Source organism: Kogia breviceps, chromosome 1, assembly GCF_026419965.1.
Source record: "Kogia breviceps isolate mKogBre1 chromosome 1, mKogBre1 haplotype 1, whole genome shotgun sequence".
Classification (NCBI taxonomy): Eukaryota; Metazoa; Chordata; class Mammalia; order Artiodactyla; family Physeteridae; genus Kogia; species Kogia breviceps.
This window is the reverse complement of record NC_081310.1, coordinates 181,217,971-181,240,304: the sequence shown is the minus strand read 5'-3', so window position 1 is coordinate 181,240,304 and position 22,334 is coordinate 181,217,971. Positions and strand designations below refer to the sequence as shown.

At 42.2% G+C, this 22,334-nt stretch overlaps 1 protein-coding gene across 4 annotated transcripts in view; it reads left to right on the top strand.

Moving 5' to 3' along the window:
- Positions 1 to 22,334, top strand: part of WDTC1 (WD and tetratricopeptide repeats 1) — a 69,300-nt gene that overhangs the window by 34,557 nt on the left and 12,409 nt on the right. For 3 of the 4 annotated variants that reach the window (XM_059070298.2, XM_059070318.2, XM_067014045.1), the window contains 6 exons: positions 13,601 to 13,647; positions 14,092 to 14,203; positions 17,426 to 17,613; positions 20,061 to 20,243; positions 21,609 to 21,703; positions 22,115 to 22,230. In XM_059070298.2, coding sequence (XP_058926281.1) covers positions 13,601 to 13,647; positions 14,092 to 14,203; positions 17,426 to 17,613; positions 20,061 to 20,243; positions 21,609 to 21,703; positions 22,115 to 22,230 — 741 coding nt within the window. Of the gene's footprint in view, positions 1 to 13,600; positions 13,648 to 14,091; positions 14,204 to 17,422; positions 17,614 to 20,060; positions 20,244 to 21,608; positions 21,704 to 22,114; positions 22,231 to 22,334 lie in introns of all 4 variants that reach the window. The other variant, XM_067014035.1, reaches the window with a different exon arrangement.

Below are 22,334 nucleotides of genomic sequence, written 5' to 3'. Positions count from 1 at the left end.
CTTTTTTAATATAATTAGTATGGTAGACCAGGGCAGTTTCATAGTGTAACCTGATTCTAACAAAGACTTGTCAAGAGTTTTATTACAATATCAGTTGAGAGAAGTAAATTAGATAACAAGTTCATCAAATAGCCTGAAAGAAACAGATGGAGCAGAGATCTGACTTTGTGAGAGATTTCAAGAACTATTCTTTAGATCAGGGGTCAGCAAATTATGACTTGCAGGCCAAATCCAGCTTGCCATCTGTTTGTTGACTTAGTTTTTTAAGTTCATTTTTATTTTATGTAAGTGTACAATTCAGCATTTTTTTGTTTTTTTTTTGTTTTAGTATATTCATGAAGTTGTACAACTATCACCATTACCTAACTCCTGACATTTTCATCACCCCAAAATAGAAACGCTTTTAGCAGTTACTCCCCATCCCCTACCCCTGGCTCCACCCCTGGCAACCACTAATCTATTTTCTGTCTCTATGGATTTTCCTATTCTGGACACTTCATATGAATGGAATCATACAATATGTAGCTTTTTGTATCTGACTTCCTTCACTTAGTATGATAATTTCAAGATTTATCTATGTTGTAGCATGAATCATACTTCATTCCTTTTTATGGCCAAATAACATTCCATTCTATAGCTATACCACATTTTGTTTATCCACTCATCAGTTAGTGGACATTTTGCTTGTTTCCACTTTTTGGCTATTATGAATACTGCTGCTATGAACAATTTGTGTAAAAAATTTTGTATGGACATATATTGTCAGTTCTCTTAGTTATATACCTAAGAGTGGAATTTCTGTGTCATATGGCAACTCTAGGTTTAATTTTTTGAGGAACTGCTAAACTGTTTTTCAAAGTGGCACCACCATTTTACATTCCTACCAGAAATGTACAAGGGTTCCAGTTTCTCCATACCCTTACCAATATTTATTATCTGTCTTTTTTTATTATAGTCATCCTAGTGGGTGTGATGTGGTATTTCATTGTGGTCTTGATTTGCATTTCCCTAATGACTAATGATGTTGAGCTTCTTTTCATGTGCTTATTGGCCATTTGTATATCTTCTTCTCTGGAGGAATGTCTATTGAGATCCTTTGCCCATTTTTAAATTGTTATTTATCATTTTATCATTGAGTCATAAGAGTTCTTTGTATGTTCTAGATAATAAACACTTATCACATATGTGATTTGAAATTTTCTCTCTCATTCTGTGCGTTTTTTCAGTTTCTTGAGAGTGCTTTTGACGCACAAATTTTTAATTTCCATGAAGTTCAAATTATTTTTTTTCTTTTATCACTTATGCTTTTGGTGTCATATTTAAGAAACCACTGCCTAATATAAGGTCAGAAAAATTTACACCTGTGTTTTCTTTGAAAAGTTTTATAGTTTTAGATCTATGTGTACATCTTTGATCCATTTTGGGTTAATTTGTATATATGGTGTCATGTAGAGGCCCAGCTTCATTCTTCTGCATGTGCATATTGTTATTACAGCAACATTTGTTGAAAAAACTATTCTTTCTTTCATTGAATTGTCTTGGCACTCTTGTCGGAAATCAGTGAACCTTACATAAATGTAAGGGTTTATTTGTGAACTCGTTACTCTATCCCATTGATCTAAATTTCTATCCTTTATGTCAGTACCACACTGTTTTGATTACTATAGCTTTGTAGTAATTTTTGAAATTGGGAAGTGAGTCTTCTAACTTTGTTTTCTTTTTCAAGATTGTTTTGGCTATTTTGGGTCCCTTGTATTTACATATGAGGTTTATGTTCAGCTTGTGAATTTCTGCAGAGAAGGCAGATGAGATTTTGGTAGGGATTGGGTTGAATCTATAGCCGCTTTTTTTGTTTGTTTGTTTGTTTGTTTGTTTGTTTGTTTGTTTGTTTTGCTGTATGCGGGCCTCTCACTGTTGTGGCCTCTCCCGTTGCGGAGCACAGGCTCTGGATGCGCAGGCTCAGCGGCCATGGCTCACGGGCCCAGCCGCTCCGCGGCATGTGGGATCTTCCCGGACTGGGGCACAAACCCGTATCCCCTGCATCGGCAGGCAGACTCTCAACCACTGCGCCACCAGGGAAGCCCCTATAGCTGCTTATTTTTATAAATAAAATTTTATTGGAACACAGCCACACTCATTCATTTATGTATTGTCTGTGGCTGCCTTAGTAATTCAACAGCAGAATTGAGTGGTTATAACAGACAGTATGGCCTGCAAAGCCCAAAATACTTACTGTCTGGCTCTTTTTTTTTTTTTTTTTTTTTTGCGGTATGCGGGCCTCTCACCGCTGTGGCCTCTCCCATTACAGAGCACAGGTGCCAGACACGCAGGCTCAACGGCCACAGCTCACGGGCCCAGCCACTCGGCAGCACGTGGGACCCTCCCAGACGGGGGCACGAACCCGCATCCCCTGCATCGGCAGGCAGACCCCCAACCACTGTGCCACCAGGGAAGCCCTACTGTCTGGCTCTTTATAGAAAAAGTGCCAACCTCTGCTTGAGATGATGGAGTAAACTTATGCTCTGAAGCACCAGAGGGCAGAACCTGGGAGTCATTCATTAATTCAGTCATATGTTCAAGCGTATATTGAGTGCCTACAATATGCCAGAAATGTTCTAGACTCTGGGAGATGAATATAGCAGAAAATAAGACAACACAGTTCCTGGCCTCATGAAGCTTCTTGCTATGGCCTATATGACACCCTTAGAATATTGCCTCTACTCACCTCCCTGAGCTTATCTTGCCTTACTCTGTCCCTTTTATCACTATGTTCTAGCCACACTGGCCTTCATTCTCTATCTACAGCATACCAAGCCCGTTCCTACCTTTGTACTTTTTCTTTCCTGTGCCTAGCATGCTTTTCCTTCTCAGCAGTCAAATTTCTCCTCAAACATAGCTATATCAGAGAGGCTTTCCCTGAGCACTGTATCTAAAGTATAACCTGTCACCATGTTTTATTTTCTACATAGCGTTTATCACTATCTGAACTCATTTTATTGATTCCTGTGCTTATTTTTTTTCTCTCCCCCACCACTAGAGTTCTCTATCTTATTTAGCACTGTAGTCTTTGCATGTATAAGAGTGCCTAGCATATAAAAAATAAAAATAAAATCAATCAATCAAATAAAAAGATTGAATGAATAAAGATAATTTTCAGGGATAGACTGCAGATATAGGTCAGCATAAGGAAAAACCTTCTGACATGAGTTATGGTTGTTGACTTGCCCCACTATATTTATACTTAGATTTTTAGCTAGAACATATAGAAGTTGAAATATATTTTAAATCTTTCCTTTTCATGACTTCTAGGAGGATTTTTCCTTCCCCAGTAATCATAGTTCACATCAGGCTATACTATAATCCTTGAATTATCATGGTGCAAGGGAAAGAACATACTTGGATTTGATTTCCAGTTTTGCTACTCAGCTATCACAGTGCTTTACGACTTTTGAATTGGTTCCCACAACAACCCTATGAGGTTATGTATATTATCTCCTTTTTCAGAGATATAAAACCTGAAGCACAGAGAGGTTTAAGAACTTGCTCAAGGAAACACAGCTTGTGAACATGAAAACACATTAACTTTCCTTTATGGACAGTTTAATGGATTTTGAAGGGTAATTATGTGAAGCAATTAGGACAGGGCCTGACACATAGTAAGCTAAGTTTTAGTTATTCTTGTTACCCTTACTGCTCCATTTAGTAATTCTAAGGCACAGTAAAATTTGAGAAACCATTGAACTAAGTTAAAGAAGCAACAAAAGGGGCTCCCCTGGTGGCGCAGTGGTTGAGAATCCGCCTGCCGATGCAGAGGACATGGGTTCGTGCCCTGGTCCAGGAAGATCCCACATGCTGCGGAGAGGCTGGGCCCGTGAGCCATGGCCGCTGGCCCTGCGCCTCTGGAGCCTGTGCTCCTCAACAGGAGAGGCAACAACAGTGAGAGGCCCACGTACTGCAAAAAAAAAAGAAGCAACAAAAAGATTTTATGGAGATGTCTGTGTATTCAGATCATTCTGCCTTTAAGATAACTATCAAATCATTAAGTGAATGGAGAGCAAGTGAAGAATTCTCGAGTTTTATTTGCCTTCAGGACTCACTCTATTCTGTCGTATTACAACTATGTAATCTCAACACATGCTAATAAACACGTGTATTGTGAAGTTTAAATGAATCAGTATACGCAACAGCTTAGCACTTACACTGGTATTTAGTAGATACTTAATTAATGTTTGCTGGATTTTCATCTAAATTTTCTTGCTCAGACTCATATTCACACTGTCAGGGAGTTATAGAGAAGCACATGGCCATCTGTTTCCTCTCTTTCCGAGTTGGCATTTCCTGTGGAGGTTCCACTGAACATCTCTAACTCTCATGCTCTTTGGCATTGATCTTTTCAGTGGAACTTCATTATACAAACGTTTAGGTCTGAAGTCAGTGGGTATGTTAAACATGTATGTGGTTTGGGTTGCAGTTAAGAGAGGGCCCTTACATGTGTCCATGCAAACTGGGCCACAGTTGTCTCCAAGCTAGACTATGTCCTCAAAGATCGTTTAAGCTTGCTCTTAAAGCCTGATGCTCCTGTCTTCTGGGATTTTTTGGTACCTCTCCCCTTCTTCTGTTATGGTAGACCTTAGTCTCATGTCACCATAGACATGAACCTGTCTTTGTTTATTCTACTGTCTATTCCCTTTTCTCCCAGTGCCTTATACATAATAGGTGTGGAATAAATGAGTTGTCTGTTTGGTCAGAGCTTAGGGTAGCAATTTAATAGCTGCAGAAATAACCCAAAGTTAGTAAATAAGAAGGAGTCCAGTTGTTCAAGATGTATACCCTTTGTGAGTATTCTGGCCATGTGGAGGGGTCTTTGAGAGTAGGACCTGGAAGAACACACAGAGGTTGGCAAGAGAAGATACCTGAAGATGAGTTCCACGAATGGGAGCCAACATTTACCAAAGTGTGCTAGGCACCTTGCATATATGACATCATTTGATCTCCACAGTGATCTTGTCAGGATGACATTATCATCATCTCCATTTCCCAGTGAAATATCTGAGGCTCTGGGAATCTTAAGTGACTGTCCGTATACCTAGAAAGAGGCCAAGCTAGAGCTGAACCCAGACCGTTCTTTCACTTTACAATTCTGCCTCATATGTGTGACCCAACTTCCTCTTGTAAAAGAATTGCTGTTACAGTTCTGCCTCATATGCCTCATATGTGTGACCCAGCTTCCTCTTGTAAAAGAATAAATCTGGACAAAAGGATCTCCAGTCCTTTGGGTTATGCCAGGATACACATTGGTTGGCAGACTTCCTAGCTCTTTGCTTCTCTTTTCTTATTCCCTTAATGCAATGTGTCCCAACTTTTTCCCCTATCAAGAATGACTTCTATTATTTTTTTCCCTATAGGTCCTACCTTTTGATAGATTGTTGTTTCCTAAATTGTATTAATTAATAATGTTTCTCTTTTATTTATTTATATTTTTTTTGCGGTACGCGGGCCTCTCACTGTTGTGGCCTCTCCTGTTGCGGAGCACAGACTCCGGACACACAGGCTCAGCGGCCATGGCTCACAGGCCCAGCCGCTCTGCGGCATGTGGGATCTTCCCGAACCGGGGCACGAACCCGTGTCCCCTGCATTGGCAAGCGGACTCTCAACCACTGTGCCACCAGGGAAGCCCTAGTCATCCTTTTATACACATCAGTGTATACATATCAATCCCAATCGCCCAATTCAGCACACCACCACCCCTACCCCCTGCCGCTTTCCCCCCTTGGTGTCCATATGTTTGTTCTCTACATCTGTGTCTCAATTTTTGATCTGCAAACCGATTCATCTGTACCATTTTTCTAGGTTTCACATATATGCGTTAATATGAGATATTTGTTTTTCTCTTTCTGACTTACTTCACTCTGTATGACAGTCTCTAGATCCATCCATGTCTCTACAAATGATCCAGTTTCGTTCCTTTTTATGGCTGGGTAATATTCCATTGTATATACATACCACATCTTCTTTGTCCATTCATCTGTCGATGGGCATTTAGGTTGCTTCCATGACCTGGCTATTGTAAATAGTGCTGCAATGAACATTGGGGTGCATGTGTCTTTTTGAATTATGGTTTTCTCTGGGTATATGCCAAGTAGCAGGATTGCTGGGTCATATGTAATTCTATTTTTAGTTTTTTAAGGAACTTCCAAACTGTTCTCCATAGTGGCTGTATTAATTTACATTCCCACCAACAGTGCGAGAGGGTTCCCTTTTCTCCACACTCTCTCCAGCATTTGTTGTTTGTACATTTTCTTTTCTTTTCTTTTTTTTTTTTTTTTTTTGCGGTATGCAGGCCTCTCACTGTTGTGGCCTCTCCCTTTGCGGAGCACAGGCTCCGGATGCGCAGGCCTAGCGGCCATGGTTCACGGGCTTAGTTGCTCCGCGGCATGTGGGATCTTCCCAGACCAGGGCATGAACCCGTGTCTCCTGCATCGGCAGGCGGATTCTCAACCACTGCACCACCAGGGAAGCCCCTGTTGTTTGTACATTTTCTGATGATGCCCATCCTAACTGGTGTGAGGTGATACCTCATTGTAGTTTCGATTTGCATTTCTCTAATAATTAGTGTTGTTGAGCAGCTTTTCATGTGCTTCTTGGCCATCTGTATGTCTTCTTTGGAGAAATATCTGTTTAGGTTTTAATTTTGAGCTGCACGAGCTGTTTATATATTTTGGAGATTAATCCTTTGTCCGTTGATTCGTTTGCAAGTATTTTCTCCCATTTTGAGGGTTCTCTTTTCGTCTTGTTTATGTTTTCCTTTGCAAAAGCTTTTAAGTTTCATTAGGTCCTATTGTTTATTTTTGTTTTTATTTCCATTACTCTAGGAGGTGGATCAAAATAGATCTTGCTGTGATTTATGTCAAAGAGTCTTCTTCCTAAGTTTTCTTCTAAGAGTTTTATAGTGTCTGGTCTTACATTTAGGTCTCTAATCCATTTTGAGTTTACTTTTGTGTATGGTGTTAGGGAGTGTTCTAATTTCATTCTTTTACATGTAGCTGTCCAGTTTTCCCAGTGCCATTTATTGAAGAGACTGTCTTTTCTTCATTGTATATCCTTGCCTCCTTTGTCATAGATTAGTTGACCATAGGTGCGTGGGTTTATCTCTGGGCTTTCTATCTTGTTCCATTGATCTATATTTCTGTTTTTGCATCAGTACCATATAGTCTTGATTATTGTAGCTTTGTAATATAGTCTGAAGTCAGGGAGTCTGATTCCTCTAGCTCCGTTTTTTTCCCTCTAGACTGCTTTGGCTATCCGGAGTCTTTTGTGTCTCCATACAAATTTTAAGATTTTTTGTTCTACTTCTGTAAAAAATGCCATTGGTAATTTGATAGGGATTGCATTGAATCTGTAGATTGCTTTGGGTAGTATAGTCATTTTCACAATATTGATTCTTCCAATCCAAGAACATGGTATATCTCTCCATCTGTTGGTATCATCTTTAATTTCTTTCATCAGTGTTACAGTTTTCTGCATACAGGTCTTTTGTCTCCTTAGGTAGGTTTTTTCCTGGGTATTTTATTCTTTTTGTTGCAGTGGTAAATGGGAGTGCTTCCTTAATTTCTCTTTCAGATTTTTCATCATTAGTGTATAAGAATGCAAGAGATTTCTGTGCATTAATTTTGTATCCTGCAACTTTACCAAATTCATTGATTAGCTCTGGTAGTTTTCTGGTGACATCTTTAGGATTCTCTATGTATAGTATCATGTCATCTGCAAACAGTGACAGTTTTATTTCTTCTTTTCCAATTTGTATTCCTTTTTTTTCTTTTTCTTCTCTGATTGCCATGGCTAGGACTTCCAAAACTATGTTGAATAATAGTGGTGAGAGTGGACACCCTTGTCTTGTTCCTGATCTTAGAGGAAATGCTTTCAGTTTGTCACCATTGAGAATGATGTTTACTGTGGGTTTGTCGTATATGGCCTTTATTATGTTGAGATAGGTTCCCTCTATGCCCACTTTCTAGAGAATTTTTATTATAAATGGGTGTTAAATTTTTTCAAAAGCTTTTTCTGCATCTATTGAGATGATCATATGGTTTTTATTCTTCAATTTGTTAATGTGGTGTATCACATTGATTGATTTGCATATATTGAAGAATCCTTGCCTCCCTGGGATAAATCCCACCTGATCATGGTGTATGATCCTTTTTAATTTGTTGTTGGATTCTGTTTGCTAGTATTTTGTTGAGGATTTTTGTATCTATATTCATTAGTGATATTGGTCTGTAATTTTCTTTTTTTGTAGTATCTTTGTCTGGTTTTGGTATCAGGGTGATGGTGGCCTCATAGAATGAGTTTGGGAATGTTCTTTTCTCTGCAATTTTTTGGAAGAGTTTGAGAAGGATGGATGTTAGCTCTTCTCTAAATGTTTGATAGAATTCACCTGTGAAGCCATCTGGTCCTGGACTTTTGTTTGTTGGAAGATTTTTAATCACAGTTTCAATTTCATTACTTGTGATTGGTCTGCTCATATTTTCTATTTCTTCCTGGTTCAGTCTTGGAAGGTTATACTTTTCCAAGAATTTGTTCATTTCTTCCAGGTTGTCCATTTTATTGACATAGAGTTGCTTGTAGTAGTCTCTTAGGATGCTTTGTATTTCTGTGGTGTCTGTTGTAACTTCTCCTTTTTCATTTCTAATTTTATTGATTTGAGTCCTCTCCCTCTTTTTCTTGATGAGTCTGGCTAGTGGTTTATCAATTTTGCTTATCTTCTCAAAGAACTAGCTTTTAGTTTTATTGATCTTTGCTATTGTTTTCTTGTTTCTATTTCATTTATTTCTGCTCTGATCTTGATGATTTCTTTCCTTCTGCTAACTTTGAGTTTTGTTTGTTCTTCTTTCTCTAGTTCCTTTAGGTGTAAAGTTAGATTGTTTATTTGAGGTTTTTCTTGTTTCTTGAGGTGGGCTTGTATAGCTATAAACTTCCCTCTTAGAACTGCTTTTGCCACGTCCCATAGGTTTTGGATTGTCGTGTTTTCATTGTCAGTGTCTGCAGGTATTTTCTGATTTCCTCTTTGATTTCTTCAGTGATCTCTTGGTTAGCCTCTATGTGTTTGTGTTTTTTACATTTTTTTCCCTGTAATCGATTTCTAATTTCATAACGTTGTGGTCAGAAAAGATGCTTGATATGATTTCAATTTTCTTAAATTTACTGAGGCTTGATTTGTGACTCAAGATGTGATCTCTCCTGGAGAATGTTCCATGCACACTTGAGAAGAAAGTGTAATCTGCTGTTTTTGGATGAAATGTCCTATAAATATCAATTAAATCTATCTGGTCTATTGTGTCATTTAAAGCTTGTGTTTCCTTATTAATTTTCTGTTTGGATGGTCTGTCCATTGGTGTAAGTGAGGTGTTACAAGTCCCCCACTATTATTGTCTTACTGTCAATTTCCTCTTTTATAGCTGTTAGCAGTTGCCTTATGTATTGAGATGCTCCTATGTTGGGTGCATATATATTTATAATTGTTATATCTTCTTCTAGGATTGATCCCTTGATCATTATGTACTGTCCTTCCTTGTCTCTTGTAACATCCTTTATTTTAAAGTCTATTTTATCTGATATGAGTATTGCTACTCCAGCTTTCTTTTGATTTCCATTTGCATGGAATATCTTTTTCCATGCCCTAACTTTCAGTCTATATGTGTCCCTAGGTCTGAAGTGGGTCTCTTATAGACAGCACATATATGGGTCTTGTTTTTGTATCCATTCAGCAAGCCTGTGTCTTTTGGTTGGAGCATTTAATCCATTCACGTTTAAGGTAATTATTGATATGTATGTTCCTATTATCATTTCCTTAATTGTTTTGGGTTTGTTTTTGTAGGTCCTTTTCTTCTCTCATGTTTCCCACTTGAGAAGTTCCTTTAGCATTTGTTGTAGAGCTGGTTTGGTGGTGCTGAATTCTCTTAGCTTTTGCTTGTCTGTAAAGCTTTTGATTTCTGCATCGAATCTGAATGAGATCCTTGCTGGGTAATCTTGGTTGTAGATTCTTCCCTTTCATCACTTTAAGTGTATCATGCCACTCCCTTCTGGCTTGTAGAGCTTCTGCTGAGAAATCAGCTGTTAACCATATGGGAGTTCCCTTGGGAACTCCTTATGGGAGTCATTTTTCCCTTGCTGCTTTCAATAATTTTTCTTTGTCTTTAATTTTTGCCAGTTTGATTACTATGTGTCTCAGTGTGTTTCTCCTTGGGTTTATCCTGCCTGGGACTCTCTGCGCTTCCTGGACTTGGTGGCTATTTCCTTTCCTATGTTAGGGAAGTTTTCAACTATAATTTCTTCCAGTGTTTTCTTGGGTCCTTTCTCTCTCTCTTCTCCTTCTGGGTCCCCTGTAATGCAAATGTTTTTGCATTTAATGTTGTCCCAGAGGTCTCTTAGGCTGTCTTTATTTCTTTTCATTCTTTTTTCTTTATTCTGTTCCTCAGCAGTGAATTCCACCATTCTGTCTTCCAGGTCACTTATCCATTCTTCTGCCTCAGTTATGCAGGTATTGATTCCTTCTAGTGTGTTTTTCATTTCCGTTATTGTATTGTTCATCTCTGTTTGTTTGTTTTTTTAATTCTTCTAGATCTTTGTTGAACATTTCTTGCATCTTCTCGATCTTTGCCCCCATTCTTTTTCCGAGGTCCTGGATCATCTTCACTATCATTATTCTGAATTCTTTTTCTGGAAGGTTGCCTATCTCCACTTCATTTAGTTGTTTTTCTGGGGTTTTATCTTGTTCCTTCATCTGTTACATAGCCCTCTGCCTTTTCATCTTGTCTATCTTTCTGTGAATCGATACCTGTTTCTTAAACAAGATAATGGATGTAGAATGCTGTATTAGTTTCCTATTGCTACCACAACAAACTACCACAAACTTAGTGGCTTAAAACAACACAAATTTATTATCTTACAGTTCTGTAGCTCGGAAGTCTGACATGGGTCTCACCAGGCTAAAGTCTTGACAGGGCTACGCTCCTTCTGGAGGTTGTAGAGTAGAAACCGTTTTCTTGCAATTCCCGCTTTCTAGAGATTGCTGTATTTCTTTGCACATGACCCCCTTCTTCCATCTTCAGAACTGGCAATAGCATGTCAAGTCCCTTTCACACCTACACCTCTCTACTCTCTGCAGCCAGGAAAGGTTCACTGATTTTTTTTTTTTTTTGACATGGACCATTTTTAAAGTCTTTATTGAATTTGTTACAATATTGCTTCTGTTTTATGTTTTGGTTTTTTGGCCCCGAGGTATGTGGGATCTTAGCTCCCTGGCCAAGGATCGAACCTGCACCCCCTGCATTGGAATGCAAAGTCTTAACCACTGGGATGCCAGGGAAGTCCCAAGGTTCACTGATTTTAAGGACTCGTGTGATTATATTGGGCTCACCTGGATAATCTAGGCTAATCTCCCCACCTCAAGGATTTTAACCTTAATCACATCTGCAAAGTCCCTTTTGCCACCTACCATAACACATTCATGGGTTCCAGAGGATCAGGACATGGACGTTTGCAAGGGGGCCGTTGTTCTGCCTACCACAAGTGCAAGGTACTGTGCCTCGCTCTTTATAAACCCTCAGTAAGTGGCACTCATTCAAGGCCCTCGGTGCTCTGGGAAGTTGCAAGCTGAAGACGTGAGCCCTGGCCACAAGTAATTTAAAGCCTGGTAGGAAAATGAGAGGGGTGAGGACAGAAATGATTCCGATCCAGAAAGAGTGACCAGATTCATGTGTGGGGTTTCCACCAAGTGCTGTGGGAAAGTGAGAGGCCTCAGGTCAGTAAGTGGTCTGGCAAATTTGAACAGAGTGAATGTGTCAATAAGGTATTTAAGTGCAGAACCCAGAAAGAAATGAGTATCAACTCAAATGAGAATCTTTATAGGACAATGGGTAAGAAGGAAGGAGAAGGCAGAGGAAAAGCCTCTTCTGCCTAGAGAGTCAGGGAATTAGATTTGTTCATCTCTCTTGATTCTTCCCACTAGTCCCCCTGGACTCACTTGTTCATTATGCAGCAGATACGTGCCAGGCACTGTACCTGGCCTAGGGGATACAGTGAACACAGTACACAGAGGCCACTTCCCTGCAGCTCAGTGTGGTGAAGCAAAATAACCATGTCGACACAGAGCCATAATACAGTGTGACAGTAGGAACCCACAGGAAGGATGTGCCTCCTTCCCAGATTTACAGGGTGGGAAAGGCATCTTGAGGGAAGTGCCGATAAACTGCGACCTGAAGAATGAGTTAATCAGGATGCTCTGGGCCACAGGTAACAGCCCAACTCAAGTGACCTTAAACAATAATTAGCAGACTGGCTCCTGACTGGAAGCCCAGGAGTAGGATAGGCATCAGGGTTGGTTACTCTGGTCACTTTGGCTCCATTTTTCTGTGATTCCCTTGACTGGGCTTTCCTCTCTCTGTTTATTTCACTCTCAGGCTGGCTACCCTCATGGTCACAAGTCCAGGAGTCACATTAGGACACCCAGCATCCAGAGAAAGAAAGGCATCCCTTTCATAGACTCTCTCCTGAAAATGAGAAAACTCCTTTTCCACACACTCCCATCAACTGGTCCCCTTGCATCCGATTGGGGTCACGGGCTCATTTCTGAGCCAGTACCTGTGTCCAAGTGAATGCCGTGTCCAATTTGGCTTAGATCTAAGTTCCTGAACCTACCACTGTGGAAAGGACAGTGAACTTACACATGGTCTGATTTGGGCTGGACAGATAATGAAATGAAAATCAAGGTGCCATTAGGAATGAGGGAGGGTGGGGGAAAGAAAGAACAGAGTGTAGGAATGGAAGTGACTTGTTCTCTCCTTCTCCCATGTAAGACTTGTTTCTGCCACTTCATAGCTTCTGCTTTCCATGGATTCTGTTTTCTCTTAATTCTAGCTTCGCCATGACTTCTCTCTGCACATGCTTTCAACTTCAGCATCTGTCATTAACTGCCTCACTTCTCCGTGTCTCTCAATTCAAATCCCCAAGCTTAATTTACCTCACTATACCAGGCTCCACCTACTTGGAAGTAAGCTGCAGAAGATCTAAATACAAGATCTATTTTGTATACTGCTCTGCCCCCAGCATCTGAACAGTACCTGGCATGCAGTAAGTGCTCGATGAATTAAATATGTGCCAAATGAATGGAAGATCAGCCTTCTAGCTAATCGGCTGCCTTTCAGTCAGTTGCTTCTCTGCCAGATTTTCTGTGGCTGAGGGGGTGTCCCTTGAAGGGACTGTTGACATGTCCCCTCTAGTGGTAGGAGCAGAAATTTGTTTGGATATAACTTCTACTACTATTATCTGAACTTCAATTTACTTTTCTGCAAAATAGGATCAATGAAATCTGCCCTTTATGGCTCAGAGGGATTCAGTATCCAGTGAGGTCATGAATATGAAGGTACTTTATATATTGTAAAATGCCAGGCAGTTTAATTCAATCCTGATCACTCACGTACGCCTGGAAAACACTGATGACGGAAAGGCTGTTTTACCTGTTCACTTCCACTTCTTGATGTTGAGTTATCCAGGAGAACCTCTAATTGGCTCTCTTCTTGTCCCTCTCCATTTGCTCCCCCAGGGCCACTCAGGATGTGTCAACTGTCTGGAGTGGAATGAGAAAGGAGAGTAAGTATGAGTTCCGACACCTAGGGGGTACTGGAGAATGGTATGGGGAGTTTGGGAGAAGGAGACTTTCCTTCCTCTTTGTAGATCTAAGGAAAAGAGTGGACCCAAGAGAGGAGACTGCTGCTCTCTGCTATGTACTTAAGTTTAGTTCATCATTATCAATACACAGTTAAACAATGAATCCCAGATAGATGGAAAGTTGAATGACCTTCCAAACTCTGTTTTTTTGATAAGCTATTGCATTTAAGGAATGATGAGAAATCCTCAGGACAAAATAGAAGAGAATCAATCACTGTTTACAAGATAACCTTATATTCTGTGACATCTACTGTTCTTCAAGTTCCGTGTAGCCTAAGTCCTTATCAACTGGGAAACATGGGATAGAGGAAGGGGGGCCTAGGAAATTGAGGAGAGGTCAGAACTGTTCTTTCTCTCTACTTGCAGCTTGCTGGCCTCTGGTTCTGATGACCAGCACACGATTGTGTGGGACCCGCTGCACCATAAGAAGCTGCTTTCCATGCACACAGGACACACTGCAAATATCTTTTCTGTCAAGGTGAGCAAGATAAGCCAAAAAGCAAGTGAATGGTGTGACTGGGCTGTGCACATGGTTGTGTTTGCATGTGTGTGTCCTGTGTATACCCTGGGATCACAGACATCTTTGTGATCTGAGCATCTGCTGGTGATTCCTGAAATTCCATCTCTTTTCCATGCTCTGCTTCTTCTCTTAGAGCCAAGAGGCCAGCTCCAAATGAATTTATACTTATGTGAGTAGTGATGATGGGAGGTATGGTTCTGAGCATGAACTTCAGTAGCAGGCAGACTTGTGTTTGACTCCCTTATCTGCTCCTTGGAAGCTGTGTGAACTGGGAAAATCACCTGACCCCTCTGGGCCTGTTTACCCATCTGTAAATAGGAAGTAGCTAAGGAAAATCCCCCACATTCATGAATAAATGAGTAAATAAATAATTTAACTAAAAAAGGAAGTAGCAATCCACAGCATTGATGTTACATTTCAATGAGATGATTGATTTAAAAAGCACCTGTCACAGGTGATTTTAGCTGTTCTACTTTTTTTTTTTTTTTCCCGTACGCGTTCCTCTCACTGCTGTGGGCTCTCCCATTGCGGAGCACAGGCTCCGGACACGCAGGCTCAGCGGCCCTGGCTCACAGGCCCAGCCGCTCTGCGGCATGTGGGATCTTCCCGGACCGGGGCACGAACCCATGTCTCCTGCATCGGCAAGCGGACTCTCAACCACTGCGCCACCAGGGAAGCCCTGTTCTACTTTTCATAGGAAATGAGTCTCTGATTTTCGGTCGAGGGGAGTTGAGCTGAGAAGAGGGGAGGCAGGGGACTTAAAGGACTTCAGACCTCTGAAGACCTGTTATGTGGAAGTGACATGAAACTTGTGCCTCTCAGTCCCAGAGAACAGACCTAGGAATAGTGACTGTTAAGTTTTCAGAAGCAAATGTAGGCCTGATGAAGGAAAGAATTTTCTAATGCTTAGAGATATTTGAAAAAGGTAAAATGGGCCTTCTGAGGATGTAGTAAATGTCCTAGCACTGAGGTATTCCTCACTGGGAACTTTCATCTGCTAGGTTGAAGGCTGAAGGAAATGACCTTTAAGGACTTTCCAGCTCTGAAATTCTGTAATGGATGTATGTGAGAGTGAGGCTGTCCTTTGGAAAGCCTCACTAATCTAAGAAATATTTTCCTAATTAATATCAAGATGAATTACAAGATACTTGAAGAAGAAGATAGATTCAAGAGCTCAAAACCAACTTATTTCACTAATCAGAGCTTCTTTCCTAAGCTCTGATTCTCATCTCCTGTTCCAGGGACCAATCCGAGATGAATTTCTGTGATTTGAGAGACAGAACAATGCTGATTCACCTCTTACATGATGAACAGAGACTGCTTTCCTCCCCTGAAAAGTGTTAGGTCCAGTTTAAATCTGTGGGGTCAGATCTGGGGAAGGGACCTAAGCTATCAGTTTGGCATCATAGAACACAAAATGTTGAGTTCAGAGACCAGAATTGGACAATGACCTTGATACTCCCTAATAGTAAGACCTTGGGCAAGACACTTATATTCACAGACTCTCAGCCTCCTCTTCTGTTATAAAAAGGTATAGAAAAGGGTTCCTCTCTCTTCCGGTAGTAAAACAACATAGATCTATTTATTTAACCCACGAGCTCCCCCTGGTGGCATATATAGTGTGGAACGAGTATGGCAGTGGCCACAAGCTCTTCCCAAGGGTTCTCCTGTTTATTTCTATTGTGCGTGGGGTATATGTTGTCTCCAGCCAGGATTAAAGACTACTAGTTGTCCCTAAAAATGATCAAATTACATCTGTTTCATCTAGCCCTTATGCTGGTGAGCTATTAGAGAAGTGCATGTGGAAAGAGTGAATTGTTAAAGTCAAGTGGAGCTTTAGCTACTTAAATGCAGGAAAATGTCAACATCCTCTCTCCCACCCGCCCAGACCCCAGCACCCATTCAGCCTTGTTGTGGGTTGGGAGAAACTTTTCAACTAAGAAAAAAAGATAATTCAATCTTTCAAACTTAAGAAAGAAGAGAAGAACTCAACTAACACCACACCCGAATATTTCTCTTCCTCAACACTAGGTGATAGAACTGTACACGTTTTAAAAATTATTAATCAAAGTTATGTTTGTGGCTATTTTGACCTTGCCATATGTGATCTGGAATATTTTGTTCTCAACTTCATCAGAATGATGGGGTTGTCCTTTTGAATAATGGCCACATAAAGATTTTTTTTTTTTTTTGCGTTACGCGGGCCTCTCACTGTTGTGGCCTCTCCTGTTGCAGAGCACAGGCTCCGCACGCGCAGGCTCAGCGGCCGTGGCTCACGGGCCCAGCCGCTCCACAGTATGTGGGATCTTCCCGGACTGGGGCACGAACCCGCGTTCCCTGCATCGGCAGGCGGACTCTCAACCACTGCGCCACCAGGGAAGCCCAAGATGTATTCTTTTGATGCTCAGCCCTTCCCCAAGTTCTGACTTTTGAGCTATTTCCAGCATTTGCCATTATAAGGAGTGCTACTTGGAGCATTTCTGCATAGGTCCCTTTTTTCTTTTAGAATTATTTCTCAGAAGTGGAAGTTTTAGGTCAAAAGATAGAAATAGTTTTTATGTTTCTTACCTATTGCCAGATTGTTCTCCAGAAATATTTGAACCAATTTAAAACACCCACTCCCTTATAACACTGAAAGTCCTTTTCATTTCAAGACTAATTTATTACTTAACCCCCAGGTTATTAAATAGCCATCATGAGGCATATAGGAGTCAGAAAGACTTGAGTTTGAATTGACAGTCCTACTGAATGCTAGTGCCGAACCTCAATTTTTAATGGGGTTATTGTAAGTATTAATAAGATAAATTTTAAAAATAATAAGATAAATTACCTGCTTGATGTCTAGCACATGGTAAGTGCTTAGTAAGTGGTAACAGCTATGATTATCATCCATTCAGCTCTTACCTGGGGAAGAATCAGAGGAAGAGAGTTCCTTAGGTAGTCCAGCTTGGCATAGGTCAGTACCACTCTGGCAAAATAAAGGTGTACATCCTGATTTTGACCTTTAGGCCTACAGGCTGATGCTCAAGATCCAAAGTTTTCTTGGTGGATTGTCTTGGATGGGCTCGTTCTCTTATCTGATATGGAGAGGGAAAAAATAGGTGCTAACATCCAGGCTAGTCTCCTTCCATGGCCTAGCCCCACCACCTGCCAACCTCTTCTTCAATTTCTCCCAAGCAGTTCCTGCCTCACGCTGGGGACCGCATCTTGATCACAGGGGCAGCTGACTCCAAGGTGCATGTCCACGACCTGACAGTAAAGGAGACGATCCACATGTTTGGAGACCACACAAACCGGGTGAAACGCATCGCCACGGCGCCCATGTGGCCCAACACATTCTGGAGCGCTGCTGAGGATGGGCTTATCCGGTGAGGGCCTGAGGCAGGGAGTGGGGCCTGTGCCTCCCCGGCTCCCACTCCATGTCAGTTCCCCCATCCTATCTGCCCTACTGCTTCCTTCCACAGGCCTGGCTCCTTCCCTCCAACAGAGTTCCAGCCTCATTTGTCTGCACAGCACAGTTATCAATGAACAAACTCCACTGATTTACTTACCCTATTCTTCACCTTCCCCACTTCTTACCCTCTCCTGAGCAACATTCAAGCCCACTGGCTTTCTCGTCATCTCAGATGCACAGTCTGCCTCCTCTGGACTTTCATAATTGCTGTTCCCTCTGACTGTTTTTCTCAGTCCCAGCTCTTTCTCAACTCTTTCTTACCCTAAGGAGGCAGCTTAAAAGTCACCTCCCGAGAAGCACCTTCTCTGACCATCCTATCTAAAATAGACCCCCCACCATTGTTCTTTGTCTCTGTGCCCTAATTGTATCCCCTATAACTCTAATCACCCTCTATAGTTCTTTTATTTTATTTACTTGATGGTTTACTTTTTTGTCTGTGTCCCTCACTGAGTAGTAAACTCCCTCAGCATTTTGTCCATCTTGTCCATCTTGTCCATGTCTTTCTTGTCCTTGGTTGTGTTCCTAGAGCCCAGCACAATACCTGGCACATAGAGGCACTTGATACATTTCCCTTGAACAGTCGCTCCATGGGCATATTCCTGGGAGGGGGATAGCCAGCCAGAAATGGTTAAGTGGACTCTCACCCTTTTCACTGGCCTATATCGTCACACCTTTGCCTCTACTTCCCTTCTTCTTAAAATGGTCTCATTGCCTTTCTTTAACTCCTTTCTTCAGATATAACCTTTGAACTTTTTCCTTATCTCCGCAATCTGCTTTAATTGCCTTCCTTGAGATACTATGGGACTTTGTGCCCTCTTCCCTGTTACAGAGGAGGAGGGATGTCAAAGTCATGCATGAACTAGAACTCAGATCAGGTCAAGTCCTCCCTCTGTCACACAGTGTCTGGGGCAAATCACTTCACCCCCCAGACCCCAGATTCCTCATCTATAAAATGGGAATTATCATAATATCTCTTTTGTTGGCCCGAGCATTAAAATTGAGATAGTGCTCGTAAAACTTTAGCACAGTACTTAGCAGACAGAACGCACTTGGTCGGCGGCGGGTCCGACTCTTTGTTGTGCTGGTTGACCCTGACTGACTAGACTGTGCCAGGGCAGCAGGTAGAGGCTAAGCACCTAGGGCATGGGGCAGGAGCCTAAGCACTTAGGGGCAGGCACAGTCAGGGGAGGAGTCCTAGTAGAAGGTGAACACAAGCCGGCCTTCCAGAATAGACAGGATTTGGATGGGCAAGGAAAAGCAGAGTGGACTCCCCAGCTTGAGCAGAGTTTGTGAAGGCATGGGCAAACGTGCCACATACAGGACACAGTTCTGAGGCTGTAACTGACCCACACTTTGAAAACTGAGGAGCAAGGTTGGAGAGGTATGTGAAATCATGTCTTGAAAATCAGACTGAGTACTTTGATAGAAGTAAACAAAGAGGAAACTCATGCTAAAAGTATTGAGGAATCTGCAGTTTTTTGAGCAAGAAAGTGATGTAACAGAAACAATATTTTGGGAAGAGCAATCTGGTGAGGATGGCTTAGAAAGATAAGTGAACAATGAAGAAATTATTGGAGATGTTTAGGCAGAGGTGGATGAGCACATGAATGATGCCCTTGCCATTCTCTGGATGTGCCTGTGTCCCAGCATCAAAGCAGTTCCCCAGTAGGAGTGTGCTGACGCTGGGTGCATGTTTTGGCATGACCTTCACCACCCGGATGGGACTTGGGCTTGTCCTGGCAGTTGGTGTTTCTAGGTAGCTCTTAGATGATCTCCAGATTTTCTTTTCTGTCACCTCTATACTTCTTTCGTCTCCTGCAAGAAACTAGATTAAGAATAGAATTATTCTTAATCAAAGAGTAGAGCAGAGCGGTTAAAATGCAGTCTTTCCAGCTCTGCACTATCTCAGCGCTGCACTTACTGCAGTGTCATCCAGGCAAGTTATTTAGCTTCTTTGAACTTCTAGGGGTACCTAGGGATGGTGTGAGAATTTAATTAGATAATACATTTATAACACTTGGGAACAATACTGGACACAAATCAATTTCTCACTAAGTGTTAGTAGTCAGTAGTAATAGTACTTAGTAACAATAATATTGATATCTGTTAAAAAAAATAAAGGGTTTAGTAGTATCTACGTTAAAGAGTTATGTTAGAATAAAACAGAATGTGTGTGAAGCCTACTACAGGTGCCTGGCACACAGTGGACACTCAAGAAATGAGAGTAGTTTTTGACATTCTTATTATTTACAAACAGGTTCAAAGCCACTCCCAATTCCTTTGCATTTGGGCCTTGGCTTCTCCCCTGCCTTCCACCCACAGACACAACCCCCGATCCCCTAACTGTGTCCTCTCTCACAGCCAGTATGACCTTCGGGAGAACAGCAAACACTCGGAGGTGCTGATTGACCTGACAGAGTACTGTGGCCAGCTGGTGGAGGCCAAGTGCCTCACCGTCAACCCCCAGGACAACAACTGCCTGGCAGTGGGGGCCAGTGGGCCCTTTGTGAGGCTCTATGACATTCGCATGATCCATAACCACAGGTATGAATAGCACGGCCTCCCGTGGGCAAGGGAACCTGGAACCTGCTGTCCCTTTCCCTCATTGCCAGGCCCTCTTCTTTTTTGAGGTGGGTTGTTTTTACTTTTTTTTTACATTTTTTATTTCTTTAATGTTGTATCTATTTTTTTTATTTATCTGTGGCTGCATTGGGTCTTTGTTGCTGCGTGCGGGCTTTCTTTAGTTGCAATGAGCGGGGGCTACTCTTCATTACGGTGCGCGGGCTTATTGCGGTGACTTCTCTTGTTGCGGAGCACAGGCTCTAGGCGCGCGGGCTTCAGTAGTTGTGGTACGTGGGCTCAGTAGTTGCGGCTCGTGGGCTCTAGAGCACAGGCTCAGTAGTTGTGGTGTACGGGCTTAGTTGCTTCGCGGCATGTGGGATCTTCCCGGACCAGGGCTCCAACCCATGTCCCCTGCATTGGCAGGCAGATTCTTAACCACTGTGCCACCAGGGAAGCCCTGAGGTGGGTTTTTTAATTCTGTGATTTTTTTTTTTTTTGCGGTACGTGGGCCTCTCACTGTTGCGGCCTCTCCCGTTGCGGAGCACAGGCTCCGGACGCGCAGGCTCAGCGGCCATGGCTCACGGGCCTAAACGCTCCGCGGCATGAGGGATCTTCCTGGATCAGGGCACGAACCCGTGTCCCCTGCATCGGCAGGCGGACTCTCAACCACTGCACCACCAGGGAAGCCCTGTGATTCTTTTTTAAAAAACTTAATCCATGCTTATTTTGGAAAATATGATAAGTATATTAAAGAAATTACCCATACTCCATTACCTGAAAGAAATCACTGTATATAGTATTTTCTGCTTGTTCTTTCACTATGAGTGTATTTACAGAGTTATAATCTTATACATGTAATTCCTTTATTTGTACATATAACTCCACTTTATTCTTTTTTTTTTTTTTAAACAAAAGTAGAATATACTCAGAATCTCCACAGAAGTCCCAGACCTGAGCAGCTCTGCCAGCCTGGGTTTTCAGTGGACTCCTGGGACAAGTGCAGAAACTTCTGGCCTGCATTACTTTCATTTGTGGATTTGGGTGACCACTATTGCTCTTCACACACTGCATGACTTGAGCTTCTAGCTTCCTCATCTGTAAAATGGGAGTAATAGGGTGGCCATGAACCAAGACAAGTCAGCAGGACCTACTTATAAAGCACTGTAATGTATGTGTCCACAGCTGTCTAGTTGGTGGACCTTTGGGGGTGCTGAGATAAGGCAGAAAGGTACCTCCTCCTGTATCTCTCCAGGGATATACACTTGGGTTTTTCTCCAGGAAGTGTGGTATGGTCCAGCCAGGAGTAGTGTTAGGCATTATAACCTATATGGTTTGCCTTCCCACCAGAAAAAGCATGAAGCAGAGCCCTTCAGCAGGTGTGCACACCTTCTGTGACCGGCAGAAGCCCCTTCCGGATGGTGCAGCCCAGTATTACGTAGCAGGTAGGGCTCAGTCCAACTCTGACCCTAAACTCTTGGCAGGGTGCTGATTGTCTGTGGGGCAGTGCAAGGAGGCAGCCTGGCATGGTGACCAAGAGCAAGGGGTTTCGAATCAGACAGACCTGGGCTTTGATGCTGACTGTCAGTAACCAGCTGTCATATAACCTTTGGTAAATTACGTACCCTTGAGGAGTCTTAATTTCTTTTCTGTAAAACGGGGTTGTAATGACTCAATGAGATAAAGCATGTAACATAGTTGGCCCAGTTCATATAGTAAGGGCTCAGCACTTGTAGTTGCTTTTCTGATGAAGATGATGGCTATCATCATTGATATGGTTGACTTCTCACAACTCCCTGCCCCTTCTGGGAGGGATTGGAAGCCTCACGCTAGGGTAACAGGGCTGTTCCCTGCAGGTCACCTGCCAGTGAAGCTGCCCGACTACAACAACCGTCTGAGAGTGCTGGTCGCCACCTATGTGACCTTCAGCCCCAATGGCACAGAGCTGCTGGTCAACATGGGGGGAGAGCAGGTATGGACGACTGCCCAACGTGGCTCTGCCCTTCCCCCTCCCACCCTCATATCCAGCAGCCAGGGCTGTGTACCCCACATCCCCTACCATGAGGCAAACAAGAA